Below are 12,343 nucleotides of genomic sequence, written 5' to 3'. Positions count from 1 at the left end.
TCTTCACTTGTCTTTTAGGAATTTTTACAAAATTGAGTTATCAGAATTCCCAGGTCAGTGCACTAAAAACACTTTGATTCTGACCATTGTTATCCTTAGAATTTTTTTTAAAACAACTATATTTGCAATCAACCTCAATCACCACTATTCATTTTATAGATGCAGTCACAGCAGCAATAATTTAATGATTTTTTCCCCATAGCTTATGAATCAAAAGTCTTGCTTCCACTGAATTGAAATGAATACTACTATAAGCTACTTTTAAAAATGGTTGTAACATGTTTACGATTTCAATAGAAGACCTACAGAAAATTCTAGGCCTCAGAAGAAAAATCAACAATTGCTCAATAAGTTACATATACATTTCAGAACCTGTGTAGCAGTTCTAATTTAATTCCATGAATGTCTAGATTTAGGGCATTGTAGATACCAAGATATTCATCTTTTTTTCTCATCTACAACTAGATAGGTAGTTCTTGCTTAGCAACCACAATTGGGAACCACAAACTCAGTTGCTAAAGTTGCTAAGTAAAATTGTTATTCTGCTTATGATCTTATTTCAATTCCCTGTTGCTTTATAAACTTGTGAAGATCATAAATGTGACGATCATACGTGCGAAGATTAATTGTAAAGTTACTTTTTCATCACTGTTGTAACTGCAAACAGTCCCTAAACATGGACTACCTATATAGAAATTATTTCTTCTTAACTCAACTATAACTGCTTTCCTGCCTTATTTTTCCATCAGAATTCCTACTTCTCAGACCATAATTTGAATCAAATTCTTAATTACTGGTCAAAATCCTAGACAAAATAAAACTTACAGAAGACAGCTACAAAACTGATTAAAACATATACCAAATAAATGGATAATCATGCTTGCACTAGTTGCTATCAGCCATATGTGCGTTTTATAAGCCACAGGAACAAAGTTTGCATCTGCTAGTAAAAAGTAAACATTCAGTCAATTCTAGGAAGGCATCAGTTGCTCTTTATGTCTCAATAGAAGTTACAATACAATAATATACATTTGTTTCAATATTTATGAGGGCATATACAGGGCATTATCTCCATATATAGCAAGTGAATACCACCAAGCAGTTACTAAGGGGATTATCTATAGATGAAGAGGAAACTTGGAGAAGGAACCAAGTGGTCAACAGTCAGGAAAGTAGATTGTTTATTTATTTTTGGGACTTATATGCCGCCCTATCTCCCGAAGGACTCAGGGCGGCTAACAACAATAAAACACAATAATACAAATGTTAAAAAAGATTAAAGTAACAAGCCCCAATGATAAAATGATAAAATATTAAAAATATTCTATTTAAAAATCCCTATCGTCAGTCCAGGTCAGCCTGATGGAAGAGAAATGTTTTAAGGCCGCGACGAAAGGACTGGAGATCCGGGGCCATCCAGAGCTCAAGGGGAAGTTGATTCCACAGGGCCGGCGCTCCCACAGAGAAGGCCCTCCCCCTGGGGGTCGCCAGCCAACATTGTCTAGCCAACGGCACCCTGAGAAGGCCCTCCCTATGTGAGCGCACCGGGCGATGGGAGGTCGTTCCTGGCAGCAGACGGTCCTGCAAATATCCCGGGTCTAAGCCACGTAGGGCTTTATAGGTAAGAACCAGCACCTTAAATCTCACCCGGAGGACAACCGGTAACCAGTGTAGCTCACGCAGGAGAGTTGTAATATGGGAGTATCGGGATGCTCCCATCACAACCTTTTAACACCTGTTAAAAGGAAAACTGAAAGATATGCGTGGTTTCTGTAATCATGCAATAAGGTTCTTGTTTGACTCTCAGCTGAACATGTGAATGACCTCCAGTTAAAGTAGCTCAGTGGTTCTGTCAGATAATAAGACACTTTGTTGGAAGGATATAAACTGTTAACGGTTCTCAGTTATAAAAGCAGAATTTAGGGACGGGCAGCAACTGCATGATGCAAGTCTAACTGTTTCCTGAAGTTATTTCAGTAGCACCAAGACAAACGTTTCTGGAAGAGCTCAACCAGGATATGAAGGAGATCATTGTCCATCACTGTTCATCACCAGAATTTACTTCGGAACTGAGAATCCATTTTGCATTGTAAATGAGTGCTGCTAATAAACTGAAACTTCAAAAAATGTTCTTAATTTTTTTTAAAAGACTACTGGTCTCAAACATATTCTGTAATGCTGAATTTCATAACTTAACCAAATGATATGAAAAGAACATCTTATCAGCTGTCAATCTGTTCCTATAATCAACATGTAGGTATGTGGATACGTGTGGATACATTTCAATACATGCATATGCTCTTCGGTGCAGAAATTAAGGCACCATTGGTCAATATTATGATTCAGCTTTGGAAGTGGTTATTTCTGGAAAAATGGTATTACAATGAAGTAACTAAAAGGATCCCCAAACTTGCATTTTTCACATTGACTGTTTTCTTAGTTTGAAACTAAATAATTGCATGTAAAGGGCAAAAGTAAGCTGTGTTCACCCTTGTTTCAGCTTCTGTTCATTTAGGGATTCTTTGAAACACAGCTTGGTGATGCCTAAACTTTAACATACTGATTGCACATATTTTTTTCATCTGTATCTTATTTCTGTATTCCTGTTGAAAACTGACAGGTAAACTCATGTTTAAAAACCTGCCTGAACCAGGACAAAAAAAGCATTAGAAATATTTTAAATTTGATCCATGTGACTGTATTCATAAGAATGGAATGGAGTTTTTAAAAAAGCATGGAAAGATGAAGGTGAAAAAACATGCATTACAAAGTTGTATAATTTACCTACTTCCACAAGTATGAGGAGACCAGCATGGCACATTCATGGTTTCATTATGGAGGCTTTGCTTTAAAAAAAAAAACCCAAGTTTTTAACTGCTATAGTTGAGAAGGTGTTGGTAACAGCATTAAATATACAAAACTAGAGATGATGGAGAATAAATCAGCAGGCATGTGAGGTAATATCAGCATGCAACAAAATGTTGTATCTTGTACACCAGGGCTTTTCAACCTTTTCACCCATCGTACCACTTTTAGGATATGGCAACATCCAAGTACCACCTGTCACCTAGCAAGGTTTCAAAAATTTGACGACCAAAAAAAAGAAAAAAGTGATGAACTACAGGTAGTCCTCGACTTACAACAGTTCACTTAGTGACTGTTTGAAGTTACAATGGCACTGGAAAAAGTGCCCCCCAAGCCACAGCCGAGCAAGACACCTGCCTGCCTGCCCGCCCGGCCGCACTCTTCCTCCTGTCCGAGGTTTTCATTGTGAGCATTTCTGTTGAGCATTGGCAGCAGGGGTGTGTGTGGGGGGGTGCTTGGTTTTTATTCCCCATGTGTGCTGGGTGGTTGCCGCAGGGACACTGGGACACTGTGACCATCATAAATATGAATCAGTTGCCAAGCATCTGAATGTAAATCACAAGACCCTGGAGATGCTGCAACATTCCAGCTCTTCTGTGCTCAGCAGAAGCACCAGGATCAGCGCCGAGCTCCAGCTGAATCCTGGTGCTGATCCTGGTGTTTCCATTGAGCCCTGAGAGCCCCGAAGAAGCGCTGATCCTGGTGCTTCCGCTGAGTCGTGACAGCCCTGCAGCTCCAGCCATCTCTCGCTCAGGCTTCTGCAGTGCTACCACCAGTTCAGCTACCACTTTTCTAGGATGGTCGCATACCACCTGCTAGGTGCCAATGTACCACAGGTGGTACCCGTACCACTGGTTGAAAAGCCCATTTCCTAAGACATTTCCTAAGAGTAGTTTTTATTCTGATGTTAATTTTCTTTCAGCATCAGAGGTTAATTTGTAGTGCTGGTGCAGGATGCAGCTGAAAATATCCAGAAAGGCAAGATATCATTTAATATTGTGAATAATTTTTTGGTGGCCAAAGATAAACACTTGGAATCACTACACATTATTAGCCTTGCTTGAAGAAGTCCAAGCCTTTGAAAAATCTATTTGTCTTTGTTTAGAGGTAATACTGATCAATTCTATTTGAGATCCTGTTTGGGAACTTATAACACTTATAAGTCAGATAAGCACGAGTGTATTTTATAGCTAGTTTTCTCTGGCCTGTTCACACAGTATGCTAAGCCATAAGGAAGCTTGTTCAGCCTTATTACAACATATTGCGTAAACCTAGATATGATGGTTTATGTAAATCATGATTCAGATAACGTGGGCTCATTTTGCAACCTATCCTAATCAATGGGCTGTCGTCTTTGCACAATCCTTTATGTTAATGTGTCAAATATACACTATTAAGCACTGGAGAGAGAAACAGAAAGAAAGTAGGAAGTTCTCCCACATGAGCCTTGCAAATCATCTTGTTCTGCCTTGTTTCATGTTTGCTGTAATCATATTTCCCCTTTAAGACTTGGCTTAGGTTATTTATGCTTTTTTTTAAGGGGTGGTGACAGGAACTGAGAAAAACAACCACAGATCTTACCTGACTAGCACAAGGAAAAGTAGTGTTAGAGGCTAGAAGGAGCAAGAGAGAGAGTTAAGAAGCTGGAAAGTTTGCAAAAAAAAAAGTAAAGAAGCACCCAGAAAAAGTTGAGTAAAGCTCATTAGTGGAAGGGGAAACCATGAGAAGGAAGTAGAATAGGGAGGAGAGGCATAAAGACACATAGGTGGGGAAGAAAAAGGAGGTCAAACTAGATTACTAGAAGATGACAAGGAAGTGACAAGAAGAAGCCTGCAGTGAAGGCGGAGAGAGCAACGGATGGCAGCAAGTGCAGCTGGCTTGTATTGAGGAGGTACTGAGCCTCTGGCTTGTTTTCCTCTCTCGGTAATACTATTTCAGCTTGGCCCACAGGATGATGAAGAGGCAGTTTAACCGGATGCGACAACAGCTCAGTTACCCCAGTATCAGTGGACGGTAAGGACTAGTTGTTTGGTTGCATTGCTAGCCTCTCTTTATAGGTATAGTTTGGGGTGCTAGAGCTTTGTGTTGAAAAGTTCATCGGGATTTAGATTTGTATCTCTAGCTGGAGGGTAGCTACTTTAAAAACTGTCACAGGGTAGCTCTCAAGAAATGGGGGTAACTCCAGCTTTTCCCTTCCTTGGGATTATTTATTTGTAGTTTATTAATGGCTTACAGATCACCTTCCTATGCCCCCAGAATCTCCACTCGGCAGCTTCTAACAAGCTTCCATGGTGTGATTAGCGATGTGCTGAATTTTCCCACAACGGATAGCCCTCATTTTTGCAACCCTACGAAGACTTCAGCACCCAGATTTTGCAACCAAAAGGGGAAAGAGTTCAGATTCCCAGTTGTTTAACAAGAACAAAATGATTTCTCCACTTTTATCATACATACATACATATATATATATATATATATATATATATATATATCTTGTTGTAGTGCCTGATGTTGTTGATCTCACTGTTGAAATTGAGAACACCAGTGTGGTGTTGTGGTTAAGGTGCTGGAGTAGGAGTGTGGCTACTCAGGTTGTAGTTCTCCCTTGGCTGCAGAAACCAGCTCGATGACCTTGAGCCAATCATTCCCTCTCAACTCTTATCGGCATTAAGCTCTGCAACAAGCTAACTGATAAACAATTCCCTTTTGCTGCATCATGCATTGATAGGTTCACCTGTAAGAATCAGGTGATGCAGGGCAAAACAAGCAGACCCTTAGCAGGAAAAATGCTAAGAATCACAAAATGAAATGAAAATAGTGGGGCTAATTAGAAATTGATTTCAGGGTAGAAAATGTGAAATCCATCTGTTATTCCTCTCAGATAATGAACGAGAGAGGGGCTTTGGAATTATACTTTTTGTATACAGTTCAGTCAATAGTCTCTGGTCTTAGTGAAACAAAAGCTGATTTCTGCAAAGCTGAAAGCTGCCTTTCCCTGCTGTAATTAAATTTGAAATCTTTTTCTCTGTGTGTGAACAACCACATGCTTTGAAACCTCATCTAAAAAGGCATACACACTTGCCCTAAAATAAAAGCTGAGTTTTTCAGATAGCAGATTCTATACAATATTTTACTTGTAGGGTATGAGATTGCTACAACTAAGCCATTCTGAGTCATATCAGTTTCATGTTTAGTCACTTTCTTAGGCTGTTAAAATAGCAACTATCAATTGTAGGCTAATACTGGTGATCCTATATATCCCTGAAATAATAATTGGAGATTGGTAAACTTCTAAAGCAAGTACCAAAGATGCAAGCGATAAGTTATAACTGGCAAGGCAGGAAGAATTATGGCGTTTAGAAGAATGCTGGAGAATCATAGGATCCCCATTCCTGACCTACGAATAAAAAGAAAGAAGGCCAAGGATCATATTTCTGTTAGCTCATGTTACCACCCTAGTGTTACTAACCCTGCATCTCAATCACATCACAATCAATGTGAGGCATTTACTCCAACATATCTGAAAAGTACAAGGTTAGAAACTTTTTCTTGCCAAATATGAGCAAGAAAATAAACAGCAGTGTCTTTGTTCCAAGAGAAGGCAGTGTTCATTTGACAGAAGGAGGACAGATAATTTTATGATTTGTTTTATTTTATTTATTAAATTTATTTGTCACCTATCTAACTGCGGGACTATTCTTATTGCTATAATGACTCTGAAATATTATTGCCCTTCAGAAGATTTAATCAAAATTCAATTATCTCTGAGGAAGATGGGCAGTTTAAAAAATAGGAAATATAAATAAAATAAATTTGATTCTTGATTCTTCTTGTATTTTTTTGGCTGCTTTGCAAGCACTCAGCACATCTATAGATGGATAGGATTTCACTTTTGGTCTCCCAGTGGCAAACCCATTTCACTACTCCAACAACAAACAATTTAGTGCTTTTCAAATATTTTGATTACAATTCCTGTAATCCCTGGCTCTCAGTCATGCTGAATCAGGCTTCTGAAACTCTACTCCAAGACATAAGGACACCTGGTTGCCTATTCCTGCACTAAACAGTCACAAGGAGGAATCTGTGGAGGTTGGATGAGGAGATCTCTTCTTAACTTTGTTCCTGTCATTCTTTAGGCCGGAAGTGCAGAGAAATTTGACTGGCTACCATACATTTGAACACATAGGCATGACATCAGTAGAGTTAGGGCAGGGTTCTCCTCTGAGGAGTCCTGAAGCTGCTTTTCCTGTCTTCCCTGTCTAGTAGTATTTTGAAGTTACTCATCCTATTCCAAGATGGGAGTGAAGAGGATCTTTGCAGACTTGCTCACCTAGGCTAATTCCACAAAGGACACTTAAGTATTGCTGTTGTTGCATAAAAAAGCAGCCATGTTTAATGATATGTTTTTAGGTTTAACAAACTGTTCTTTGTTTGCAACTTTCATTAAAATGCAATTGGGATCAGTCACCACACAATTAAAGAAAATGCAGAGAGAATTAATCATTTCCCCAGGATGGTTGGGGATGTAACATTGTGAACATTCTTTCAATAATGCAGCAGCAATTAAGGTACCAAACTATTAACATTATGATACTTGTGTTTTAGCAGAGCATTTATTTAAAATGGGATTTTCCCCCACCCTCCCCATAAGATAATATGTTACACTCTGTTATAAGGTAATTTTCAGCTTATCAGCAACTGTTGAATGGATCCGCAGGCAACAACAACAGGGGTTAAAAATTAAAATGTAAAAATCCACTTATTAAGCTGGTAGAACACTATGGCAATATAAAATCTGCTGTCCACACAGCCCATTCCTAGACAGAAGTACAGGTAATCTTCAACTTAACCAGTATTCATTTAATGATTTTTCAGAGTTAAAACAGCACTGAAAAAAGTGACTTATGACCAGTTCTCACACTCATGACTGTTGTAGCGCCACCACAGTCATGCGATCAGACTTTGAGTGCTTGGCAGCTAGCATGTATTCACAATGGTTGCAGCATCCCAGTATCCTGGGACTGTCATTTGCAACCTCCCTAGGGTGCTTCTGACAAGCAAAGACAATGGAAGAAGAAAGATTTGCTTAACAACCACATGATTCACTTAATAACTGCAGTCATTCCTTTAACAACCATGGCACAAAATGTGGTAAAATGGGGCATGACTCTCTTAGCAACTGCCTTGCTTAGCTATGGAATTTTTGGGCTCAGATATGGTTGCAAGTCAAGGACTGCCTGTATTGCTTCTGTATAGGACATCTTATGCAAATCACCTGGATAAACACTCTGATTCTCTCCCTTCCTGAATATTACCAACTAGTGGAAATAGTTGGAAAATTATCCATCAATCTCAACAGCAAGGCAGATACCAGCACATGTTTCTCATGATATATACCAGTGTTTCTCAATACTGACAACTTTAAGAAATGTGGTCAACTCCCAGAATTCCCAAGCCAATCCCAATTCTGGGAATTGAATTCCTCACGTCTTAGTTGCTGAAGTTGAGAAACACTGATATACACAAATAGAGAAAGGCTTTTTAATTTCTGTCTTCTTTGATTTCCTGATTTGTGTTCATTTCAGTTTGCTGTGAAATTCAAACTAAACATGTAAATGTAACTAAAATCCTATATATTTTTCCCAGATCAGAGTTTGAAATGTGTTTCTAACCAAATACAGTCATCCAAAAAAAAGGAGAGGGAAGATATTGTCAGGCACATGGCTAAGAATAAGAAGGTGGCAATATTTCAGGAAAGGCCACTTCCCAGACTGTGAAATAGTGTCCTCTATGTTTTTCTCATATTAGTTAGTTGTCCAAGAACTGGGGGGGGGGAAAGTGTTTGATCAACACATCCATTGTAATCTTTTGAGTGGGTTGTGTTCCAGTTTTTGCCAGCCCATTTTGCCCCAATCTTGGGAAAGAATTCCAGTACATCTTCTGACTTCAGAAAACTCAAGATGGATGTTCTAGTAATATTTTGAGCTTTGGGCATCTTGCATGCTCATATGATCTTCATCTAATGGTGGCAATTGACTGATTCTGTGTGTACTCAAAGGCTAAGCAGAGCTAGTAGCTAAGATAGGAGATCACCAGAAACATCATGGCAGAAGACTAGTCTGGAATGGCAGTCATCTGGGAGCCAGTAATAATGGCAAGCTATCACTGCAATCAAGAAGATTCCAAAGCAATTATATAGTCAACTGGAGCCACATTTGACCTGCGGGCATCCTTACTATTTTGTTTACCAATGGCAAGAATGTTTTGTAGAATCTGGGAAGTATTCCAATTTTCCCCAAAACAGCATTGTGAAATAGCAGTTTTCAGACTCCATTTCCAGAGTACTGGAAACAATTATTTTCAAAAGGAATCAAGAGTAGATTTTGAGGCTTTTGCTGTTTCCTTATGCTGCCATTTATAGGCCTTGGGTTTACATTCAACTTCAGGTTGGATTGTGAGAATTAAACCACAATTAACATTTGAACATTCTAAGCCTGCACTCGTCTGACATACTGAAGCTGCCCAAGAACCCTTCCACTATGTACCAACATGTCTGAATAACTGTGGGGACAACTGTCCCCATTCCTCTCCATGGCTTCTTTTTTTTTTTCTGAATGCTAACCAGATATATTGTTAGTGATAACAATGAGCCTGGAAAATTCTGATTCTATTTTTCTTTCCCAAGGGTAAATCAATCCTCTAACAAACAAGCCTACTATTTTACTGACAGTATAATGCTGATCTGACATGCAAGGAGGTGGCTTATAGACATTATTGAAATAATATAATGTACAAGTGTATTGATGACCTCTTTCTTCCATTACTGCTCCTCCTTCTCCAGAGCCCAAGAAACAGCAGATTACTTGACTGAAGACTTACTCCAGGTAAGGCACTGGGTTTCATCTGTGGGCATGTACTTACCTGTAGCCCTGTGCTGGCAGAGAAGGCGTCACTTGTCTTAGAGAGCAGTTTGTTTTCTCTCTCTGTCTGAGTCACAAGACAATCTTGGACTGGAATCATCCTCTCCCAATATAATCCAGGTCTATTAGTAAGCTGTATCGTGCAAGCTTCGTACAATACACTCCATCGGGTGGGGGAGAGAACATCCTAGAAGATGCAAATCATTACTGAAACAACTCAGACTAGTAAAACTTCAGAACATGCAAAGCTGCAGATAGATTGTGAATTGGGTTGCTTTCCTTAAATTAATGGAGTTTTTAAGGGCAGTGAAGAGGCTTTCAAATAGATGGTTTTTATGCTATCACTCACAAGACATCCTAAAGTCATTGGGCCTTTCTTTCCTTAACTGATTTTTTTCCTGGCATAAAAAGCCTAGGAAAAAAATAGGGACCACAATATTTAAATTCAGTGTAAAACTCTGATAATAAGGGTAGTTACATAAATGAAAAGTGCCACAGATTAATATAATGTACATATTTTAGTCACAATCTCCAAAAGGAGAAGAGGATCAGACTATTCTGCGTATGCTTTCAAAAGTGGCTGCATTTTTTAACTCCAGCTATGTCATTTGAATAACAGTACGATGTGTTTTAAGCACTGGAGTCCATTAATAAATATTTATTTTATCAATTGAATGTTAACCAACTCTTAACAATTCTTGAGTGTCTCAGTATAAAATGAGATATACAACAATAACCAGTTAAAATGATTTAAACAAATGATATTGGTGAGCAAAGGGTGCTCACCAAAGCCATTTGCATGCATATGCATACAGATTTACAGTATTTATGGGGAACTACAGTGTAGTAAGGAGAAAATGCATTTCTCCTTATTTCTTCCCAGCTAACCGTTCCACTTTCTTTTTTAGACTGAACAGAGAATTGAACCAGTCAAACGAGCAGCACACAATGTGCACAAGAGGCTTGTGGCTTGTCTCCAAGGGCAATATGGGGCAGAACTGGACAAACGGGTGGTAAATTTCATTTTTCCTTTCTTTTTTGCGGTTCTTTCTGGATCTTAGTTCACAATATGGGAAGCACATTTTTGGTGCTTTATGCTAGTTCTCAATTATAAAACCTCTTTCTTTCCCCATCTCACCTTTTTCAGAAGCTGACACTATTCTATACTGAGAAAAAAATGCAATAGGTACACAGTAATTTATGCCTACAATTTTTTCCTCTCCATGGTTTCTGATTCAGGTGCTGATCTAGATTGTAATACAGGAGTTTTATCTCCTACTTTGGTATTGTATAGCTCCTATACAGATCTCCAGGAAATTTAAAAAATTGGGGGATTAAAATTGTCTAATATTAATCCACGGTTCTATCTGTAGCATTTATGCTAAGATTTGGGAGACTCCTTAAAATAACCTTCTAGTATCTGATATCCTCTGGATACATTGAATTAAACTCCAATAATCTTCAGCCAATATTATCATTAGGTAAGCTGGCTAAAAATTATGGAAGCCATAATCTCATCGATCTATCGGTGTGAAATGTCCATTCTAAGATATCAAAGAAAGAAGTAGGGAAGGTATCCTGGAGATTAAAACGCCCTGTGGATCATAATCAGCATTCAAAGTAATATGTTATTGAACCCAATTATTGGATTTTGCTCATGGAAAGTTATACTTTATACTTTATTATTATTGTGGTTGCTCGCATAATAATATAACAGTTAGTCAAATGTTTAGACTGGATTTGGCATTATTACCATTAGTCAGGGCTTTTTTTGTCATAGAACGCTCAGAACGGAGTTCCGGCACCTTTTTTGGATGGAACCTTGTAGGGTAGGCAAGGCGGGTTGGATGACATGTGTGAGTTCTGGCACCTTTTTCTTTTACAAAAAAAGCACTGCCATTAGTATTATTATATCTGGATGTATCTAAAGACCATTGAAAAATTTTATGTGCCTGTTGATGGCTTATTTGTCTGAGTGCCAAATATCCAGGAATTCCCTGGCATTTTTGGATTTAATTTGATCTAGGACAAACTAGCAGTAAACAACAGTTTACCTTCTAGTATTAAAGCTGTTATACCTAGTCTGATAATTAAATATCTGCAAGCAAAGAACCAAGCTCAGAGAGCACCAAGAATTGCTCAGTTCAACATCGGGCTAAAATATTCTCTTCTATTTATAATTGAAGGGACACGGTGGCTCAGTGGGTTAGGACGCTGAGCTTGTTGATCAGAAGGTCGGCAGTTTGGCGGGTCAAATCCCGTGTGCTGCGTAACAGAGTGAGCGCCTGTTACTCGTCCCAGCTTCTGCCAACCTAGCAGTTCGAAAGCACGTAAAAATGAAAGTAGAAAAATAGGGACAACTACGGTGGGAAGGTAACAGCGTTCTGTGTGCCTTTGGCATCTAGTCATGCCGGCCACATGACCACGGAGATGTCCTCGGACAAGCGCTGGCTCTTCGGCTTTGAAACGGAGATGAGCACCAGCCCCTAGAGTTGGAAACGACTAGCACGCATGTGCAGGGGAACCTTTACCTTATTCATAATTGATATTCATATCTC

The 12,343-nt window shown here is 38.9% G+C and overlaps 1 protein-coding gene across 2 annotated transcripts in view; it reads left to right on the top strand.

The window, feature by feature from the left end:
- Positions 1-4,434: 4,434 nt before the first annotated feature.
- SH3BP1 (SH3 domain binding protein 1) overlaps positions 4,435-12,343 on the top strand; it is a 31,632-nt gene continuing 23,723 nt past the window's right edge. The window contains exons 1-3 of one of the 2 annotated variants that reach the window (XM_083365694.1): positions 4,435-4,878; positions 9,707-9,749; positions 10,694-10,798. In XM_083365694.1, the coding sequence (XP_083221820.1) occupies positions 4,817-4,878; positions 9,707-9,749; positions 10,694-10,798 (210 nt within the window). In that variant the 5' untranslated portion in view covers positions 4,435-4,816. Of the gene's footprint in view, positions 4,879-9,706; positions 9,750-10,693; positions 10,799-12,343 lie in introns of those variants that run through there. The other variant, XM_083365696.1, reaches the window with a different exon arrangement.

The sequence above is a fragment of the Vipera ursinii genome (assembly GCF_947247035.1).
Source record: "Vipera ursinii genome assembly, chromosome: 6".
In the NCBI taxonomy this organism is placed as follows: domain Eukaryota; kingdom Metazoa; phylum Chordata; class Lepidosauria; order Squamata; family Viperidae; genus Vipera; species Vipera ursinii.
This window is presented reverse-complemented; position numbering and strand designations above follow the sequence as displayed.